This window comes from Tauraco erythrolophus, chromosome 7 (assembly GCF_009769465.1).
Source record: "Tauraco erythrolophus isolate bTauEry1 chromosome 7, bTauEry1.pri, whole genome shotgun sequence".
Classification (NCBI taxonomy): Eukaryota; Metazoa; Chordata; class Aves; order Musophagiformes; family Musophagidae; genus Tauraco; species Tauraco erythrolophus.
This window is the reverse complement of record NC_141471.1, coordinates 59187846-59210652: the sequence shown is the minus strand read 5'-3', so window position 1 is coordinate 59210652 and position 22807 is coordinate 59187846. Positions and strand designations below refer to the sequence as shown.

The following is a 22807-nucleotide window of genomic DNA, read 5'->3' as shown; positions in this document are numbered from 1 at the left end:
ATACGCTGCAAAAGCATGAATATATTAAAAATCTAAACATACACACAATCAAAAAATCTACCACAGCCTATCAAACACAAAGTTATACTTTCTGGCAAAGGGGCATGGTGGAAGGGGAAGTACAAGGCTTCTTCTACTGCCCTCGGCATATGTTTGCTCAGGCAGCGAGATGCCCCGAAAGACACACGTATCATGAGCTATAAGGGCTCGATTCAGACAAATCCAGTTTGTGCTTAGCTTTAAATTCATCAGATGTAAGCATAGATTAATTGTTCATTTTTTTTTATATTTTCGTTTATATTCCTAAGCAGAGATGAAGCAAAGCACATCTTACTAAGGCTATGCTCAGGACCTAGATAAGAAACCAGAGGAATACGAATTTTTGCTGCCTCAGGCTCATCCTTGATAACGGTCTGGAGCCCTTCCTAGGATCAGCATCTTCCAGAGAAGACTTCTCTGTAAGAGGCTACGGATGTATCAATAGTAACTACAACCCTCTGTACCAACCATGGCAATTTCAGGTAACACTCTCTCACTTCACATGGCTGAAGTTGGGTGCAATCCACTGCCAACCGTAAAGTACAGCCAAGTACCACTAACTGCATTAAATATTGTGAACTCCTCAGCAGCAAAGAAGCAAAGGAAGAGATGGCCCAGAGCCCACACGGATAAGACAAAAATAACGCTAGTAGAGGTAGCCACTCGTTATGGATAAAAACATTTCCAAAGCCTTTGCTCCGATTTTCCTTTGCTCCTGCTGAGGTAGCGCTCCCACTCGCAAGGCAGTTTGCGGCGCGGGGGCAAGCAGGTCCACCCCGCGATGGGACCGAGCCGGGAGGCTGACGTGGGGTCCTGTGCCCATGGGCAGGTGTGGGGGAGGCTGGGCAGGGACTGCAACCACCCCACAGCGCCCTGACAGCTGGAATTACACTGAAACAGCTATTAAAAAAAAATAATAAATCTAGTTTTGACATCTACTTTTTGCATTTCCCTTTCTTGCCCAATGCTTTTGGAATCATGGATGGCTCTTGCCTCAAATAACTGAGCATCTATCTCTCAGGGCAGCATAATTCTCAGGAAACAGCTAAGATCTGTCGTATGCATAATGATGCTTGCTACGTGTGATGCTTAAACACATTTTCAACATGGCTCCGCATGTACATGGGACTCTCCCAGGCCACAGAAGCTGCCACAGCAACAACATTACGTTTAACGTAGGTAGAGCCACCAGCAGTCAGCCAGGTTTTCACCTGGTGCAAGACAACCAACGTAAAGCCAGTGAAGCCAGCAGGCTGACATGAGCTTACAGCACCTGCAAATACATCTCCATATCTCCACTTCAGGTTCCACCACGTTATATATCAAAATTACTAATTTGAAGGTATCACACACAGGAGAAGTTTCCATAGCATAAAACTGGCATCACAGCAGGTGAAGGCAAGATGTGAAGAAACATTCTTGCTCTTCCCGGGTCCAGGGTTCCCAGGCAGGGAGGTCCATGCTCCTGCACCAAATACAGCTCACGCTTATCAATCAACCACACAGCACACGTGGAAAACAGTCTAGTCTGAAACTACTCCCACACACTAAATGCATCCAGGAAACGTCAAATAAAATGTGAAAAATCTCCAGCTCTCTACAGAAAGAATGCCTGTGTGGAAAAAGGAGGGTGTCTGAGGAGAGCCTTTCCTTCCTGCTCTGGGAAGCAATAACATTTCCACCTGGTATTTCAAACGCACAAGGATGTTATTTCTTGTTACTGGGCTCTCCAGAAACATGATGAGAGGAAGTTAACAGCAGAGCGCAGGCACCATAAAGTTGATAGCTGGTAGGTGCTAATGAGGATATTTTGGCTGCTGCTGTATGCAAAAATCATTTTACAGTGATAGAATGGCACTCTGAGCACATCACATCAACAGGCTGAAGCCAAATATGTCAAAGTAATTCCTAAGTTTTCCGAGTCAGTGTGCAAAGCAGGGTTTCTGTATTTACTGACACACTCCATACGGTCTCTCCACTTAGCAATTTGGCCTGTAGGACGACTAGTAAGAGGGTCTGGGTCTGAATCCTGACCTTCTCCACAGAGGCATTGCCATTGCTTTGCTGCTCAACAGAACCGTTCACGAGGCCATATAATAAAGGAGAAACTCAGGCCCTGATTAGCAAAAGCTCTTGTGGAGACGAATCAACAGGGAAAAAAAAAAAACAAAACACAACACAAAAACAAAACACCACAACCAAAAAAAATCCCAAACTCACAAACACTCTAAGCTAAACTGAATCCATTTCCATTGATTCTAAAGAACTCGCATACGTGAGCCAAAGGCTGGCAAAGTGGCAGAGCAGCCCTTGAATTTCACTTTGGCATTTCAGAGACCTGCCTCAGGAAGTCAGTCCTAAAACCACGAACAATAAGAGTTATTGAGGCACCCAGTAGCTTTTTCCCTCCTCCCTGTTCGTCTCTCCATAGTTCTCAGTTCTTCTGGCCAAAGAAAACTGTTGCTGATCTCCATGCCCAGAGAGCTGTGTGCTCCCTTGCAGGGACGAAAGTCAGAACTGCAGCATAGACATGGGTCAAGGGCAAGAATTCTCCTTCACTGTTTGGAGTTCATGAGGCTGCCCCGGGAGCACAGCTGCGTCCACTTCTAGACTACCCAGTGAAATAAAGATATGGGAAAACTAGAGAGAGGCCAGCAGAGGACCACCGAGATGCTCAGCAGGCTGGAGCACTGGGTGTAAGAAAGGAGCTGGGCTTGTTCAGCCAGAAAAAGACAGAGCTAGGGAAAGAAATCTGTTCTCTATTTCCAAATACCTGACTAGCCATTACAGAGAAGAGACCAAGCCAAGCCCTACTCAGAGCGAAAGGGATAGAGCAACAGTCACAAGCTGCAACAAGGGAAATTCTGAGCAGATATGACGGATAAAAGAAATTATCATGAAATGCTGAAGTGCTGCAACAGGCTGCTCAGAGAGGCTGGGCAATCTCCAGCCTTGGAGATATTCAAGACATAACTGGACACAGTCCTGACCTGGCTTTGAAGTTGTCCCTGCTCTGAGCTGGAGGTGGACGAGTCAGCATCCACCGGTCTCTTCCAATCTACATTATTCTACAGTTCTAAATAGAAACTGAAATGAAGGAGCAGTCACTGGTCTGACTGGGAAGAGGCAGGGATGGGAATGGAGACTGTACAGGCTGTATATGTGACTGAGAAATGCTCATCAAACGGCAAGGAAGGGAAACCCTTTGCTCTCATTTTTAATAAGCCCATGTTAGGTCTTTTTCTTTTCTAAGATTAAAAAAAAAACCAAACCACAAACTCATCCTTTTTCCAAAACATGAAGGAACCAGCCTGGTACATCGTCCTTTCCTGTTTCTTCTGACACTGCTGTTTTTCGGGATTTTTTGTTGTCTGTTTATAATGAAACAAATCAATATAAACAGTTTGTGTTTATTCTGAAAAAAAATCAAAGGAGGGGAAGGACTGTCTTTTAAGCCAGTAATTGTTTGGGTCTAGTCTACACATCCTACACTCTCAGCCGGGCCTCAAGTGAAGTGAAACGGACAAAACAAGGTGCTGCTGCGCACAAAAAGAAAAGGGAGCAATCAAACCCCATCATGCACGTTCCAAGTATCATCAGCCGATTGGCACAAGCAGGCAAGGAAAAATTAGCAAGATTAAAAGCAGCGACAGACGGCCCCAGACTGATCTATTAAGCCCTCTGTATTTGTGCGGAGGCGTTTGCTGCAAGGGGAGCAAGCAAAAGGCTTGAGCAAGCAAGCCTGCACGCACCCTTGCACAAACATGAGCACAAGTCACTGGCAGGAGTCTCCCCCCAGTTGGGTTTAGTAGCTGCACATGTTTACTCAAATTTGCCGAAACAGTTATAATTAGTCACAAAGCTCATAACATCAGTGAATTAGAAGTATTGATCTATGCAAACCGTGAGTAGGTCAACCAGGGAAGGCCAACTAGGAATTTTACGATCCCAGGACAGATTTGCTGCTGGCGTAGCCAGGCAAACTTCCTCCAAGCAAGGAGAAAACCAGCAGTTTCTAACTGCTCAAGATTGCACAACATCACTTCTGACATCCTCCAAGTAAAAATTTCTCTTGCCTCAGAAGATACGAACACACACCGCTACACTGACAGGCAAAAGCGTGATCTGCAGACAGCTCTGCCCCAGCTACAACTTAAAATCCAGCCCCATGCAGAGCCAGTACAGAGAGTACACACAGTATTAAACCTTGTGCTAGCACAGTGAACTGGATTGTATTTAACCCGCAGAGCCTCATCCTGCTGCGAACAAAATCCCCAAAAGCAGAATCAAATCTTTAAAGGATAGCTACTAGAGTGATTTGATATCAAGTTCATCACAATTTGTAATAGGCATAAATCCTAAATACTATGATGGATGTAATCAGTGTTTCTTAGTGCGTGGCTCTGATCTGAATTCTTTTATTCTGACTAAACTCCCACACAACTCAATTTGAGATCAGGTTTTGTGTTAAAACAACTCAAAACATTGAGACACACAAATGGAACCCAGGTGGAAAGCTAGTCGACACTATGTTTTTGCACATTTTTTTCCTGCTACTGGGAGTGCATGGGAGTACTCCCCGTACTGCTACTCGCTGTACATGGGAGTAATCTGTATTGTCCACTATATTTCCCCAAGAGTAAAACACCTCCCGGTACGAGTATGAATCAGAGAAATGCTCATGTCAATGAAGGACCATTCCCCTGATTTATCCCACACAAATCAACCACTGCATTTGCTTTTGAAGACAACGACAAAGCAAGAACTCTATCACTCCTACGCTTGTCAGAGACCAAAGGATCAGTCAGATCCCAGATGGGAGTACAGGCACTTTCTCATGTCTCTGGTAAAATTAGCTACTGCAGATTTTATGGACCAAGCCAACAATAGACACCCACACATCCAGGATTAGAAAACAACCCCTTGTTTTCAAATTATTATGCTCTTTACTATAGCTCAGGTTTACATAACACAAAGAATAACTGGATTTGATATTCTAAAACAGAAATACTCTTCTGGAAAACGAGATATTAATTGTAAATCTTAACAATTTGCCTTCTTTTCCTGATATAGCTATGAAAAACATTTTATGTCAGACACATCAGTGTTGATTTTTGTCTATATTTGAACTCCTAGTCCTCTCATTTTTTAGTATGTGGAAAGATACTACAAAGTTATCCATTTTGCCCTTAATTTTAGATAAGTAGCCTCACTAAAACTTAAATCCTCACCTGGAGGTGCTGGCCTTTGTTAACCATTGTGTCACTTTAGTCCTATATCAGCACTGCCTTGTGGGTATCAGACCCAGCTTCTTCCTTGTTTACTAAATGCTAAGTGCTTTAGGGCTGAGTTCTTTCATTCTCATCGCATCATACATTACATGAAGTTATCCAGCCATCTGTTTGGGTTCAATTTATATTAACACGAGTGTGCTTGCTCTCCATATCGGCATGAAGTCATGACAACGTTCTCTTAAGACTGGCTCTTACAGCACCCATGGTAAAGCAGGGGAACTTCACTAGTGGCTTTTTATCTCAAGCAAACATTGGCTGCCTACCAGCTTCCTGTTGCAACCAACATCCCACAGCAGGCCGGTGTTCCGTTAAGTTTCCCAATGGTTACTCTTACTCACTTCAATGGATGCCCAGTTCGACCACGTACCAGTGTCGAGCGTACGCCTTTTACATGTCTCTGTTCTCTAACTGGTCAGCAACTTTGTTGTTATGCATCAAACTAGTCTGGCCTAAACCCTTCTCTTTTGCACAAAAGCCTTAGGTTAGGGATAAGAAAACGACGTGCTCTCACCGTTTAATACCATAAGGAGCAGACTAACTGCATTTAGGACACGGACTCATTTTTTTCCCAGGTGAACACACATGCAATCCCTCTCTCCTGCAACACACAGAGATACCCCTCGGCCCAGGCATGGGGCATTACACCCTTCAGGTGAGACCTTGCCTCGTGCCACACCAAATTAAGGCTTGGCAAACTCCTGTTTTACTACAGGAGACACTGGGTGGAGATGAGGATGCAGACAAGGCTCCATGCTTTCACAGAGTAACCTAAAACTGTACTCTCTGCGTCTGCCCAGAGTCAACGTTTCTAGACAACTGAGGGGTGCAAGGTGCAAACCCTCCATACCACACTTCAGCAGGCACTAGCAGCACAGGAAAACATGTTCAGGAATAAGGAACTGAATTATCAACAACGCTAAACTGAATGAAGAAGGTCAGTAGGAACTGAGCTCTTCTGAAAGTCCCCAAGCTAAAAACCATGGATGAAACATACTGTCTTTTTAACACTTTTCAGCAGTACATCAGGTAATTTTGGCCTGATAGGAAACCACCTCCTCACTGCTGGTATAGCTAAAGCTGATTTAGATGCAGACATAATCTGTTGATGAACATATCTTACAGTGAAAATGAGTTTGTGACTCTCTTTCAAAAGCCCTTCCCCACCTTTCTGCTACTTCCACTTTTATTTTTTTAAAAAAACTTAATAAAAAAGAAGACAGAAATCTATCACATCCCACTAGAGGTGGTTTTTTTATCAACACTTCAGGATACCACTTTCCCTGAAGCACAACTGAAAATACCCTGAGCTTCAGAGAGAGAAAGGAGGAATAACAAGTGTTTTGCATTCGAGACTGACTTTTCACTGCTTTTTTTTTTTCAAATCCATTAAATGTACAAATATTCTAAGATGCATTAATGTGTAATAAAATTTGCTGGATTGGTGACTGCTTTCATCTAAGTAAGGAATCTTTCTGTATAATGGAGTGTAAAAAAAAAAAAAAAAATCCTCCTTTGAACCAGAAGGAGGAAAAGTCTGGGCCAGGTTTATATTACTACTTCAGTCTCGCAAACACTTCTGGTAACAGCTACTACTGAGCAACCCAACATCACTATTTAACAGCATATTTCATGGTAAGCTGTTGGTAGGACAGGCTACTGATGGACATTAGCAAACAGACATGGTCTAAGTGCTTTGAGTCAAATGGGAAATTGCATATTGGGGGGGGGGGGGGGGGAATTATTTACGGCTCACAAAAATAGATCCTTCGGAAAAATGACTTAGCAACCTCGATACTGCACAGTGCCTCCTTTAAAATATACTTTTTAATGGGGTCCAATTTTTTAAATCCTTTTCCAGATAAACCCTGCCTAGGGAAAACAGCCCTCGCTATAGAAACCAGAACTGAACACCACAATCCAAGTTCAAACACTGAGCAAAACACATCATGCTCAAACTTGCACTCATCCTGCAGTCTGCAAACACATGTTCTTGATCCAAAATATTTGTCAGAGCTTGTTCCTTCCTGTCCTGCCACGCTGTTAAACCATGACTCTTGGAGACGTGACTTGTTAAGGAGTTATGATGCCTTTCAAATGGCACACGCATTTGTCAGCTAACGGTTGCCTAAATTCCTTCCTGATTTGCTTCTCAGCTTGGCTGTCAAATCAACCTCAGCCAACTTCTGAATTACCATTTATTTTTACCCTGATACAAAACTCTGCACAAAAGCAGCTGGCACTATGCTTGCAACAAATACGTTGTTCTTGGATTGGTGCTACAGGAAAACATGATGCCAGGGCAGTGTTAAGAATAAAACCCTCTTCAGCTCTGCAAAACATCAATGAGGTTTGCCTTCTCTGAAACACACTCTTCAGACCCTGCAAGTAAGGATTTCATAGCAAGGGGTTTTTTAGTACAAGAACAGAGGGCAGAAGAAAGTTCACAAGCCCTGGGGTGCACACAGCACCTTGACTTCACTGAATCCGGAGTGACAGCACTGCCAGGCTAAACCCTAAGGCGACCAGTTGGATGCAGCTCCTGCAGAGTCAGTTGGAGTTCCCGATAAAAACAAAGCTCATGAACATACACCATTTCAGGAGGAGTCGGCGCACACATCTGCACTTCATGCACTGCTCTCTTAATTACTAGGCAACTCTGCTCTCCACTTCACCTTCCCCATCTTTCAGAATTTCCCTAGGTACTCAGCACTGCCTATGTGGGCTTCTGTCACTTTATTCCCAACATCCCACCACATGGGGAGGACCTTGGTCAGCCCTGCAGACCCGGAGGGAATAGCCCCGTTCCAGCAGTACCATCTGTCCCTTTCTCTCATGCACAACAGGAGGCAAAGCAAAACGAACATTCAGTGCTCTTTGAAAGCCTGCAACGTTTGGAGGCTCAGTACTGATTTTTAAACGCGCAATCATCTCTGCAGCGAGCAGCTGTGCTCACCTAGCAAGTAACCAGATGGCGCAACAGAAGTCAAATCATTTTCAAATCAGGCTTTGGTGGTGAAGTCTGCAACAACTAGTTTGGTTAGACATACAAGAGAGGAAGGGAAAGAGAAAGCAGCAAGGAAAGGATGACAGGAGAAGAGAGGTACAAAGAAGGAAGAGCGGAGATGAACAAAGATGAAGGAAGACACAGCTGTCCTGATACTACCTCTGCCCGCACACTTTTACTGAGAATTAAGTAGGACAACATTTAGAGATGTTTGAAACGTGGGAAAAGTAGGATTGAGAGTTTCTTGCAAGCATGAGCAGGCACGTGTGTACACACTATAAAGACAGCATTTTGTGAAATGTTTCTGGAAGAAAATAATAGGGGTTTGTTTGCTAATCTAGACTAGAAATTGTTTTTCAAATTGTTGTTTTAGTGACAGCCTAAGACTTTGGCAGGCCTTCCTCTCCTCTTTTGTATCACAGATAAAGAGGATTGATTGCAGTTCATGGACTGTAGCACCAGCCTCTGTATCACTACGAAGCACAGATTTAGCAATCTTGGGGTACAAAAAAGTGGGGTGAAAGTGACTCCAAACTGAGACTTCAAGGGAGCATCTAAGGAATTAATCTGCTACAAAGACAAGGAGAAGAAAGCAGAGGATCTCATCTGGGAGTAAGCAGGAGCGTTTTGTCAGAAGAGGTGGTCAGAAGAAGATACAACAACACAAACAACTGAGAAAAAGTAGCAGGGCACTGGGAGTCAGAGACAAGAGACTTGAAGTGTGGTCCAGCCCCTGACTTCTCTGTGCCCCCACCCACAGAAAGGCTGCTGAACTCCTCTCCAATTGCCCCACCAACCTTCTTAGAAAATATCTAAACAGAATTTTACCAACTAAGTGCTCGTCCACACCAGTCCCCAATGCTGCAGTCTCACAGATGCTCCTCTCCTACACATAATGAAGAATAATTACTGAGAAAACAGAAAGAAAGGTGGAGCAGCCAGGAAGAGGAACAGGCTGTTTCCTGCATTAGTGATCTCATAGCACAAATGGACACTTCAGAAATGTGTTATATGCATCTTTACTGCAACCCTATGTTTTGCCTCACCCTCTTAAACAGATTAATAAACTCCGATTAGCAGAGACTCAACATGACAAAATGACACAACTGCTTTTCCAAGTTGGTCATCGGTTTATGATTCCAGCAACTGTTGACTAACTAGCTACTCGTTAGGTCAGGAACAAGCGATCTTGCATTTGAGAACAGCAAAGGCTCAGTGATGCACAGCACTGATGCTGCAGAACATTTAGGGAAGAGCGACCCAGCATTTGAAACACTTTGGAGTGAAGGCTCCGAGCAGCCAAGTTTGCAGCAGAGCCCAATGAACTAAACCAAACAACAGCTCCCTAAGGAAAATGTTCCCTCTGTTGAAGGAGCAGAGCCATCTGCTACCCCTCCTGCCCACACCCGGCAGTCCCCGAGGTGAGCTCGAGGACTGGCACAGCAGGCAGTGACTGCTGCCTGATCAGAGGTTTTGGTGAGGATGAATCCCATTTGGCATATTTTAGGCAGGTGAAAAAAAAAAAAATCCTCGTGTCAACTCAAGGTGAGTTTAGGGAGCTACGGTCCTCTTGATGCGGGCAACTGCAAAAAAGTGTTAAAAGGCATCTTTCACTCTTCATTTTCATTTTTTCCCCAAACTCAGTAGTCTGTCATCCCACACTTGTCTGTATTACCTGGCAAGCCAGTAAGAACAGCTCCCCAGAGCCTGGCCAGCCGTGCCAGGTTATGGCAGGCAGGGTGGGCACAGCTGTGCTGCGCTCCCCTGCCTGCTCAGCCCAACCTCACACCTACCCCTGCTTTTCTCTGCCATTATCCCTGCTGAAATACCCCGCTATGACAGATGCTGAGCAGTCTCCTTCACTGCTCGTCCTAACCAGCACAAGAACCTTGGGCTATTGAGAGGAAAGGCAAAGCATATTCCCTTTCCCTGCCCTCATTCACTGCTCTCTCACCCTCAACATCTACAGCAGCTGGTTGGACCAGGGACCAGTAGCACATCCTATTCCAAGACACACATGTTGGTGATCAATCTGCACCAGGAATTCCTGTATTTTCCAGATACACAGGTTATGACCACACCAACATCTCTCCACTACGTGCCCATAAAGTCACACTCCAAATTGTGCCACAACAGGAAGGTGGCACTGCACTGTGGAGTGGCTGTGGACCACTGATGATCCCCTCACAGATGGCTAGCATGGGTCAGAACTATTTGGTCTTCGACAATATGACAATGCAAGAGAAGATCTGCTGGAGAGGCAAGATGCAGTGAAGAACAGAGTCCAAAGTCAAGCCCAACAATTAGCAGCAGGTTTTTTAAAAATTTACTTTAAAGAGGGGGTCTAAGTGAAGTGTAGAGAGAGTGATAGAGGAATGGACACATGCTCAAAAACTAAAAAGGAAACGGGAAAGAACAAAAGCGAAAAGATGAAATTGTCAAGCAAGAACAGAGGAGGTGGTCGCCTTGATATTTATAATGCTTTGGTCAGCAAACATGGAGATATGAATCCCCATAAAACTGAAATAACGGTTGACTTGATGGAAGCTAAGTGACACTGAGGAAGAGTGTATTACACAGTAACTCACAGGATCACAGCTAACATTGCATATGGGGAGAAAACTGGAACAGGAGAAATGAATCGCCTTCCCTCGCGTAGCAGGGAATACGTCACATGAGAACCTAACAGGAAGGAGCCCTGGGGATTTTCTCTCCCCTTTCTTCCACACTTGGCATCCAGACAACCAGAGTCTACCTTTAACCAGCACATTAGAAACCAAAACAATTGAAAGCAACCAATATTTTCATAATAACTCCTATTCAGCCTGGTTGGGAGGGTCATAGGACAACTCCAGTTAGGTCATATGGAACACTGACAAGAGAGGAAAACTACTTGTAAACTTCGAGTCAAGAAGAACAAACTCCTCTACATCAAGGAAAGCTACAACAGGGAACAAAGGGCTTGAACTGCAAAAAGAGACATTCATATTAAGTGAGAAGAGAACATTCTAACTGGAAGTGTCTCAGCAATGACATAGATAATTTTAGGGAAGCTGAAACATCTCCACCATTACATACTTAAAGCTGGCAAGAAAATCACTCCTAAGGAGTAATTTTACATACAGCTGATACTGCTTTGGTTTAGAAGAATGGGCCAACAGTACTCCATCACAACGAAGGTCCATCTGGCCCAATACTTAGACTTGAAAGCAGCCAACCGTCAATGTCTCAAGCAGACCATATGAGCAGGGCAAGTCCACTTCTGTTGGGGTCCTGAGGGTGCTCCTGGACCTCAGTGGCTGGGTCCGAAAACCCCTGGGACCCCCCCATGCACACCGTCTCCTGCCAAGGGCCCAGAGGACATGTCTCAGCTCAGCCTGAGCCATGTTGTAGGTGTCTCAGTCTCTGCTCCTGTCTCCTGGATGGGCCTGGGACCTGCTCTGCAGGGAGCTGCTCTCTCCTGGATGAAGCCCTCAGGCCCAGGTCAGAGGTTGTCATGCAGAACTCCAGGCATTAACATAGGATAACTCGACTCTTCTCCCTTCTCTTTCCTTTTCTCCCTTCACTCACCAAGAGTTGAATAACAAAGCTTGCGTGCTCCTTGGCCAGGGATGGAGGAAAAGCGCTCTAGTGCTGCCCTGTGCTTGCCTAGCACGTGGGGAGAGCTGGGAAGCAGCAGCTCCGGATGGGGCAGCGAGCCTGGGGCCCTTCCCAGCATGGCCTGTTCTGAACAGGTACCAACCCCTGGGGAAACGCAGCCCAAGGAAGAGCAGAGCTCCCACTCCAACCTTGCCACGGGCAAGAGAGGCCGAGAGAGCCCGGGCACAATAGCACCTGGGAGAGAGGGGCTGGAGCAGCAGCGAGAAGCAGCTGAAAGGGCCCAGAGGAGCCCCGGCATAGGGCCGTGCTCGGTGCTGCAGAGGACATAAAGCACCCTCGGGCCCACCCTGGCAGTCTAAGAAGCTTCATGCCCCTGAATGCAGGGGACAAGGGCCACCTCTGTGGAGCAGCAGCCCCTGGCCAAAATTAGCCCAGAGGAGACCTGGCAACGGGCTGTGCTCAGTGCTGCAGAGGAAGGCAAAAAACCCCCGGGGACACTTGCTGGCCCAGCATGGGGGAAAAAAAGCCTTCCTCCCCCCGGATATGGGGCACGAGAGGCCATCCTGGTGGGGCGTGAGCAGCAGGTGGTGACCCAGCCAACAGGGACCGGAGGAGCCCTGACAAGTGGTTGTGCTCGATGCTGCAGAGGAAGGCAAAAAACCCCCAGGGACCAGGGCCAATCTGCCCCGGGGGAAAATTCCTTCCTGACCCCAACACTGGCGACCGGCTGTTCCCTGAGCATGGCAGCAAGACCTGCCTCCTCCTCCCACAGCCTGCTCACGCCTCCCAGGAGGTGCCCAAGCCCTGTTCTCCCTCAACCTGGAGCCATCTCAGGGGCTTCCAATGCCCAGCAGGGCACCAGTGGCTGCTCCAAAGCACTGGGACCCCTGGAAACATCTGTGCATCCCATTTCTTATGGCTGCTGCCCCTGGCTCTGCAGGGGATGAGGATGGCGAGCTCTGCAGTGCTCCTCAAGAAGCCATTCCCTTGGTCTTGCCGCTGCTGCCCAGCTGAAAAGGCCTCATAGCCTCAGGCACCTCCAGGAGTAGTTGGTGGTTCTCCTCATCTCCTAAGGCGCTTGCATCTGTTCCCCAAGGCTGAAGCGGGATTTCCATCCATCAGATGGGCTTTGCAGGTGGCCTGGCCAGGAGCTGGCCTTGCAGTGGAGAACCTCCAGCAGCCTCGTCCAGCCTCTGCTCTTCCTCCCTCAGGCCCCGCCAAGTAATATCCCAGCGGCTCCTCCCGTCCTTCCTCTCTGCCCTCTGGCCAGCTCTGGCTGCGGGCACAGGGGACGCTCCCTTTTATAGTGCCCGGGGGTGGGCGTTGCCGGGTGCTGGCATTGTGACATGGGGGGGCAGGCCCCGCCCCCCGGGCACAGGCCCCGCCCCCCGGGCACAGGCCCCGCCCCCTCCCCCCAGCACCTTCCAGGAGGCTCTGGCTGCTGCCCCGAGGCCATCCCTGTGCCCAGGGGCTGTCCCTGCCCCTGGTGTCCTGCACTGGGCACAGCTATGGGTGTCCCTGACACACCCTCTGCCACTCGGCTCCCGGGGACAATCCCAGGGCTGTTCCTCTTCTCTCCGGCCAGGGCAGAGCCATCCCTGCAGCCCAGAGACCACCTCTACCAGCCGTCCCCTCCCTGTGCCAGAGCTATCGGCCACAGGGGCACCTTGGGCTGTCCCGAGTTCAAGGACCACAACTGTGGGAACAGTACCTTTCCATTTGCGGACACTGAAACTGTAAGGAACCAGCTGTGTCCACCGAATGTTCACAAGTCCATTTAGCCTAATGGGATTCATCCCAGAACACTGAAGGAGCTAGCAGATGTTACAGCAGGACTCCTCTCTATCATCTTGGGAGGTCCCCACTGACTAGAAGCTAGCCAACGTTATTCCAATCTACATAAAAGGCATGAGGGAAGACTCAGGGGACCTCAGACCTGTTATTCTAACCTCAGGACCTGGAAAAACTATGGAGAAGATCATACTGGGTACTACCGAAAGACATTTAAAGAATAATGCAATCATCAGGCACAGCCAACATGGGTTGACAAAGTCCTGTTTTAACGGATTCAATACCCTTCTACAATAAGGTCACCCACCTCGGGGATGAAGAGAAGGTGGTGGATGCAGTTTTTCTGCATTTTAGTGGGGCTTTTGATACTGTCCCACACAGCATCCTTCTGGACAAGTTGTCCAGCTGTGGGATGAGTGGGTTGATAGTGCGCTGGGTAAAGAACTGGCTGAATGGCACAGCTCAAAGGGTTGTAGTGAACAGGGCTACATCTGGCTGGAAACCAGTCGCCAGTGGTGTTCCTCAGGATTCAATTCTAGATCCACAGAAATGGATCAATACATTTATCAACGATCTAGATGCAGGAGTCGAATGCACAGTTAGTAAATTTCCTGCTGATGCTAAACTGGGAGGTGCTGTTGACTCTCTCGAGGGACAAGAGGCCTTGCAGAGGGATATTGATAGACTGGAGCATTGGGCAATCATCCATGGCATGAAATTGAACAAGAACAAATGCCAGATTCTGCACCTGGGATGGAGCAACACCAGACACAAGTCTAAACTGGGAGAGGAGTGGCTGGAGAGCAGCCCTGCAGAAAGGGATCTGGAGGTGCTGGTCAGCAGCAGCTCCGTGTGAGTCAGCAGTGTGCCCTGGCAGCCGAGAGGGCAAACCACATCCTGGGGCGCATCAGACACAGCACAACCAGCCTGTCCAAAGAGGTGATTGTCCCACTGTATCTAGTGCTGGTGCAGCCTCTCCTTGAGCATTGTGTGCAGTTCTGGGCCCCATAACTTAGAGAGGATGTTGAGGTACTTGAACACATCCTGAGGAGGGCACCAAAGCTGGGGAAGGGGCTGGCAGGCATGGCCTCTGAGGAGCGGCTGAGGACATGGGATTTGTGTAGTTTGGAGAGAAGGAGGCTGAGGGGCGACCTCATTGTTCTCTCCAGCTTCCTGAGGAGGGGATGTGGAGAGGGAGGTGCTGACTTCTTCTGCCTGGTACCCAATGCCAGGACATGTGGGAATGGCTTAAAGCTGCACTGGTCAGGGGAGGTTCAGACCTGACATGAGGAAACATTTCTTTACCAAGAGGGCGGTCAAACACTGGAAGAGGTTTCCTGGAGAGGTGGTCAATGCCCCATGCCAATCAGTGTTCAAGAGGCATTTGGACAATGCCCTTAATGCCATGCTTTAACTTTTGGTCAGCCCTGAAATAGTCAGGCAGCAGGACTAGATGATTGTTGTAGGTCCCTTACAGCTGCTGTATCCTATTCACCTAGAGGTGTTAGGTTACAGAAGAGAGGGCGAGGAGATCACTACCTTTGTAAGTTTGGTTAGCAGCTTAAATTCAAGTTTCCAGAGGAACCTGGAGATACAAACTCACCCTTTTCATTGAAGTAATCTTGTCCTCACAACTGACTCAGTCGGCCTCGGTTACCAATACATCTGTTCAGGTTTCAGTATAAATAGACATTTAAACGCATCAGTATCTCATTTACTTTTATGACTGGGATGTAGGCTCCTAAATTGCTCTCACGCTTTTAAAACTTTAACCCAGATTCCACAGCTGACTGTTGGCAGCTTCCAGCAGATGCTGCAAGCTCAGCACGTCCACACTTCCTTAATTTTGGGGGGAAAAACCATTCAAGAAACACAGCGAAGAGCAGTGTAATTTAGGGTGATAAAGGTGATCCTAGGTGACAGGATTCTTGTTGATTCAAAATTAGGGTGCCAGGGCACATGTGCTACCACCAAAAGCATCATCTTCTGGGTATGTGAAAAACAGAGTCACTAATTATTATTTCTAGTTGTAGAAAACCGTATTTCATTTTGAGTGCTAGCCTGGTCCAGCCCATTTTGGACAGTTGCCTTCTTCCCCTCATTAGCACTTCAGTTCAGTGCGTCATTTCTTACTTTCTTTAGCCTTAACCTATTTTTTAATTTCATTTGCCATATCAAGCCATTGACACATTTACCTCACCCATTTCCACAGTGTAGAGTAATCTAAATATTTCCAGAATCTGACAAGAAAAAACAACATTATTGATGTTATCAAGTCTGCTCTATCACAGAGGGATGATTGCTTTAGTTCAAGTTAGGAAAATATCATCAAAGGATGCATCTATACAACTCTTGGATTCTAATGCCAGACAGATAGATTTGCTCAGTATGTTTTCGTGTCAGATATTTAGCTTTTGTCATATAAATAGCGACTAGACACACAGGTATATGGGCACACGCACTATCAGCAATGTACAACTAGAATTTTTCCTAGACTGAAAGGAACTGGGGATAAAGATAGCATCGTTAGAAAAATAGTTGCCATACATGAAGGTTTATGTTTCACAGCCACAGCATGTTTTTAATACATATGTTGCATCAATAATAATAACTAGAAAACTATCTATAAATGCATTTGACTATAAGGACACATTAAGTAAACTGAAGGTGCTCAAATCCAATACAAGCAATAAGATAAAAAAAACTCCAAATGTATTTCAAATCTCTTTAAGCCAGCGTGATATTATGCACCTGTCACAATGCTATCCTGTTCATATCATCACAATCAGATAAAACATATACTTTTAACTCCTAGATACACTTGACTTGTCATCAAGTACCCAAAGCAAACAAACAAAACACAATCATTCTGTATCATTCCCATTTGTTGGGGTTTTTTGTTGTTATTTTGTTTTTTTCTCTTCAAAGTTTTAGGAAAACAATGAAGGACTTTACGTTGCATAACCATAAAGGAACTCAAAGCTAACCAGAAGTGTAGGTACAAGAGAACAGATGTGCACAGCTCACACAACGCGTGCCATGAAGAGGGAAGTAGGATACAGAGCTACGTGATACTGTGACCTACTCTGTGTCAGGTCACTAACAGCTTTCATTCCACGTAAATGAGCAATGTTTAGGCCAATCGACATAAGAAACAACCACCACAGATGCCATAATGAGGCCAAAAATGCCAGATGACCAAATGCAATACATGCAGATCAAATGAGACAAATTTTCCTCTTGTTAACGAGGCTGATCACCAAAGCCAAGGTAGAGCAGCCCAGCTGTCAGAGCCCACCAGCATCCCCAGGTTACAGCCAAGGGGCCCATCAGGCTCCAGGCAGCTCCCTTCAGACCGGTGCATGAGCAGTCTTTGCCAGGACACCTGGACCTCAGGCACTCTGATTAAGGTGTGCTCTCTGGTATGTCCACACGTTTCTGCAACCAAGACCTCCCATATTTGAACAGACACACCTGAAAGCAATACCTGTGATTTTTAACACCAATGCTTTCTTTACCAGGTGGTTAATCATAACCACACTGGCAAAGAAACAAGCAAGCAAATGCTATTTTTAGGCTTCTTCTCCAACTACCAAGCCAGCTCAACTCACATTATAAAGTCATCAGATCTCTTCAAACTATCAAAGAGTATATTACGAGTTTTACTCAAACATAGTTGCAGCCAAAACCTGTAAGAATGGAAATGCATCACAACTTGGGTATTGAAAAGTCTCGTACTTTATGACCTTGTGAGCTAGATAGTATTTGAAGGAGAAAATCCATCACTTGCCTATGACAGCCACAACTATTAGATTCTTAAATCATGACATGATTACATATGAGACTTTTCTACGTATCAACTATTTCAGTTTTTATTCCTTTAGAGCTCCACAGAGTTCAATATGCGGCAAAAAGGAAGAAGGGGATTAATAGGCAGTGAAGTATGAGAAACCATGGTCATAAAATAATCTCTTTTAATTCTCCAGAGCCCTATTACATAGGACATATGACAACACAGGATACATGCTAAAGGGGTATAAAGGTTTTATTAGCCCTCCTCAAAAGAGATGACTTGCAACACTTGCTGACAACTGCACTTCCCAAATTCATGCTGAGAACAGCTTTGTAACAAACCGTACAAACAGCTGATGCGGATGCTATATATAGTCACACACAACTGCTTTTCTCCTTGGTTCAATATCTGTATCCATGGGCCGGTTCCGAGACACCCAACAGCTCAACAGGAGTTACTTCTGTAGAACATTTATACCTGTCAGCTTTTATTAGTGAAGGTGAATAAAATAAACAACGGCCAACAAGACCCTCATCTTTGACCAAAAACTCCTGCAAATTCTCCCCGACTTTGCTGGTTCTTCACGTCCAGGCTACAGCAACACAAGAACCGGCGCCGAGTTTTCCAAGCAATAAACGCCATCAGCAAGCACAGCCTTTTGACCGGCCTCGTGACATTTGGAGCAGCTCCCCAAAAACGAAGCGGCTGCTAACGAAGGCGGGGGCTCCCGCCGCACCGCCGCGGCCGGCTGGCTCAGCTGCCGGCGGAGCGCAGCGAGGAGGAGGATGGCCGCAGCGGGGATGAGCCGGCGCGGCTATTAAAGGAAACGCAATCCGCTTAGGAGGGCTGGCGGCGGGCGGCGAGGCAAACCCCGATTTCCCCGCGCCGGCCGGGGCGGCAGCCCGGCCACCCCGCCGCGGTGCGCGGCCGCTCGGCCCATCCCCGCGGGAACGCGGCTCCCCGCCAAGGGCGAGGAAGCGGCGGCTCGCCCGGGGCTGCCGCCGGGGCGCGCCGGCACCTCCCGCACCGCCGCGTCCCGGAGAGGAGCGACCCGCCGGCGGGGCGCGGGGGGCAGCGGCGCGGCCGGGCGGGGGGCGGCTGGCGCGGTTAAACGAGCCGGTTACATAATAGCCCCCCCCCCGCCATGGCTCCGCACCCCCGCGGGCGGCGAGCGGGGAAGCCGCAGCTGCGCTCAGCGGGGGCGAGCGGGGCCGCCCCCCACCGCGGACCCCGGGCACCACCGCCGCCCCCTCCCTCCTCCTGCCCGCCGGGGGGAGGCCGCCCCTCCCTACCCCCCCCCCCCGCCCCCCCCATCCCCGCAGCGCACCTTCTCCTGAGCGCGGTTGAGGCGTTTCTGGACGTTTTTGGCGAAGATGCCGGTCTTCATGTCGGCCATGGCTGGCGGCGCGGATGGAGAGGGTGGGGGGGACAGGCGGGCGAGGCAGAGCCCGGCGGCGGCGAGCGGCAGCGGCGAGGCAGGGATGGAGGGAGACAGGGATGCAGGGAGGGAGGGCAGGCGAGGAGGAGGAGGGCCTTAAAGCCACAGCGGTGAGAGGCGGGGCCGCCGCCGCCGCCGCAGGTGAACCGCGACCCCCCCCCGCCGCGGCCCGCCCCCGGCCCGCCGGGGAGGCGGCTGTTGGGCTCCCGCAGGGCGGGCGGCGTCGTGCCCTGGAGATGAGGCGGTTCCTCCCGAGAATAAGAAACACTAAAAGAGAGAACGGGGGTGCAGGTTTGCCGAAGCGCCCAGCGTGGCCGCGGCCGCGTTGGGCTCGCAGCACCCTGGCTGCTGGATGCGAGCGATGCGCGTTGGATTGCCATTGCGCTGCTCGCGGCATCCTCCTCCTTCCCACAGCTCGCTCCTGTCTCGGTGGAGCAGCCAACAGCAATAAACTGGCTCCAGACTGGTTTCAGGCCTTTGACCTCGTCGCTGAAATTAAAACTTGCGGTCAAAAGTAAAGGGCAGTTGCAACAAAACTCTCTGTCCTCCCTTGACACTCAAGCACCCCAAAATCTTTCAAATACAGACTCACCGGTCGCTCAAGGTTAGCAAAGGTCAGCCTTCCCAGACACCGTGGCCCCAAATTCACTTCCAGCATTTATTTCTGCTGTTTGGCCAAGCGCGGAGTTCCCCGATCGGGAGGGCAGAAACCCAGCAGCAAACACAGCAAAGCGACACAAGGCAAAACCTTGGAACTCCAGGCTCTGAGCCTGTACTTACACGCTTCTATAGGGAGCTCTGCTTGCACTACTTTTTATTGCTACAAAACACAAGCCAGAAGGCCTTGCACCTGCCTAAAGAAAATGCCTCGTACACCTAGTAAGTCCAGCTGTGTTTCCTGAGGCCTTGGATTTCTGACATCTGCCCTGTCCCAGAGCTGCAACACGTTTTCCTGCAGTAGTATGAAGCAGATTTAACATACGGACTGCAGCAGAAACAATGTTTATTAAGAAATTGTGACCTATATAAAGGTTGGTGCTTACTCCATTCTCACACAAGCATCTTTTAAAAAGAAAAAAAAAAATACCAACAATAATGAAACAAAACAAAAGCAGAAAAATACAAAGAAAACACATCATAGCAACCAAGAAAACATTTTATCTGAAAGATTGCAGGCAGTCTCTTGTAATGCTCTTAGACTGGTGAAAGATCAAACCAAAAATCCCAGTGTGCACAGGGCTCCCATATTCTTTGAAGTAATTTTTCACATCTTCTTCAGAGTTTCTCTTCCTGGCCAGTTTGGCATAAGATTACGAAAGGATCACACCAGTTTAATAATTAAAAAATCATGAAAAGAAGTGGTCTCAACTTTGATCACTCGTGCGTTTTCTTCACCAAAAGATAACCGAGGTAGCACGTGTCAGCAGCACAGAGTGTATTTGGTTGCATCCAGGCTATCAGAGGGAGGGGGGACATGGACACCCTCCCATGCCTTTTTGTCCCCAGTTGTCTGAGACAACAATAGCAGATCCCCCACTGCCAAGCCCAAAAATGCTTTTTCAGGCTGGTGGATGAGGAACGTGAAGATCTGTGGGCCGGGCTCAGTTGTGCAGCCTCTCTCTTCCTCCTCACTCATGCACTGCCTTTGCTTTTGGACTGGCTGGTTTATTGGTGTGCATGTTGCTCTCCATCAGCTAGATTCTGGAAAGTAATTACCAGCAAATAACCAAGCCAATACCTCTATACTCCCTGTCTGTCATATAGAACGTTTATTGTAAATCTCTCTTAAGAGAAAACTTCCCCATAAAGATGTGTTTTAAAGCAAATTTCTTTCTGTTGCTGATACTTTAGTCTGAAAGAGGTGACGCTTAAAAATGAAGACTCATTTTCTACAGTTTACTCTGCTTGTTTTCTCCTTGTATTTGTTGTGTTACTGTTTATTTGGTGTTACTCTAAAATGAGATTTCACTTCAGTTTCACTTTTGAATAGCAGGGATGATCAGTCGTTCATAGGAAACTGCTCCTGATGGAGTGATGATTTTCAAACGTAAAACCTCTAACCGGAAGGGAGAAGGTAAGTATTACCACTAATGCTACGTCACCACTTTTGCCAGGTGACGATCCCTGTTCACCCAAAATGTGAGTCAGAAAAAGAAATCTACATGTCTTCTGACTCATCAACAGCACAGTTTCTCATCACACATTTCTGCTTTTCTGAGCATTCTTCATTCATGTAAAGCAATAAAATTAGAAGCTGTTGGATCATAGGAGTCAATTTTACAATATCGATAAGAGGGAAAAAAAAAAAAAAAAGGCAGGTGCCTTGCAGCCATCTCCATTGCAATACATTACAATACAGGTATCAGCTGCTGCAAAGTAACACAGCAACTCACTTCATGGAGCTCTACAAACAGCTACATAGGGAGTCTCACAATTCACATCATCACCACATCATAAGCAGAGCACTTCAATACTCACTGCAGTGGCGAAGGGTGTGGGAAATGAAGATGACTCAAACGAAGCTGCGGGACAGCCTGGGCATTGAAATGGCGCTGGAATTGCGGATTTTGGGAGGCAGAATGTATAGACTCGTATTCAATGCCAGTCGAGACAAACAGATTAGCAATCATGGGGAAGCAACATGAGAAGTTAAATGATTTCAGGTGCACAGGACCTGCATTTGAAATCTCGTTTTAGAAACAACAGCTTGGGACTATACTTGCAGTTTAGGTGAGCGCGTAACGGGCAGTGAAAGACTGGCTAAATCATCAGGGCAGCTTCTGTAGGTCTCGCTGCTTTGGATGTGGGTCACAGAGAGGAGAACTGACTGTCAGAATCACAAGACAAGGGAAGTAAGGAACACAGTGGAAAATACGTGTCAAAAGAAAAAATGTTTTCATAAAATAAATGTGGTGTCGAACCCTGTGCAGAGGAAATTTTTCATAAACATCTGAAATTAAAAACCATACATGTTCTCTATTTAAAGACTTAGACATTCATTTTTTATTAAAATTCTTATTATTAAGGTCAAATTGAGACTTTTTTTTTTTCACATTTTCCTTCACTGCCATAACTTCACCTTAACACCTCCCTATCAGTCATTATTAACATGCTAACATATGTTGAACCTATACTTACATTCTGGCACAGAATACCAGTTCCATCACTGGGAAGCATTTTATCTGAAAGGTGCCCTTCCATTTCAGCTTCATTATTTGGACCCACCTGGCTTCACAGAGCTACACACAGGTAGGCACTGCTTGACACTGACCTCACTTTATTCCCCTGGAGATCTATCCTGCCACTGACTTCAAACAGCCAACAGCTGGATCGTCACCCCAGGCTCTGAGCCCTCCCAAAAACGAGCCTTACCTGGGAAAGCAGCACTAATGAGGAACCTGCAGAGCTCGCTCACAGAACAAGCACCAGTGATGCTCCAGTATGAAATTCACTCCTGGGTAGCACCCATGGGACACAGATGTCTGTGCTGGACTTCTGCAGGGCAGAGGTGCATTCCTTCCCTCTTCCAAGTCCTCTTTCCTGAAAAAGAAGGAACTAGAGAAATTAGCTTCAAATAGAGTGTCCTAGTTTCAGCTGGGACAGAGTTAGTTCTTCTTTTTAGCAGCTAGAAAAGCTCTATGTTTTGGTTTTAGTCTGGGACTGGTTATGAGAAGAACATTGATACTGCACTGATGTTTATGGTTTGCACCAAGACTTCAAGGAGTTCTCAGCTTCCCGTGTTCTTCCAGTGTGCAGGAGCACAACAGGCTGGGGGGGAGCATGGCCGGGACAGAGGGGCCACAACTCCCCTTAGGATTTGAATTTAGACATAGGATTGAGGGCTAAAT

General features: G+C 47.3%; 1 protein-coding gene across 1 annotated transcript in view; it reads right to left on the bottom strand.

Moving 5' to 3' along the window:
* AMPH (amphiphysin) overlaps window positions 1–18917 on the bottom strand; it is a 121535-nt gene extending 102618 nt beyond the window's left edge. The window contains exon 1 of the mRNA XM_086614513.1: window positions 18849–18917. Within this exon, the coding sequence (XP_086470639.1) occupies window positions 18849–18917 (69 nt within the window). The remainder of the gene's footprint in view (window positions 1–18848) is intronic.
* Window positions 18918–22807: the final 3890 nt, after the last annotated feature.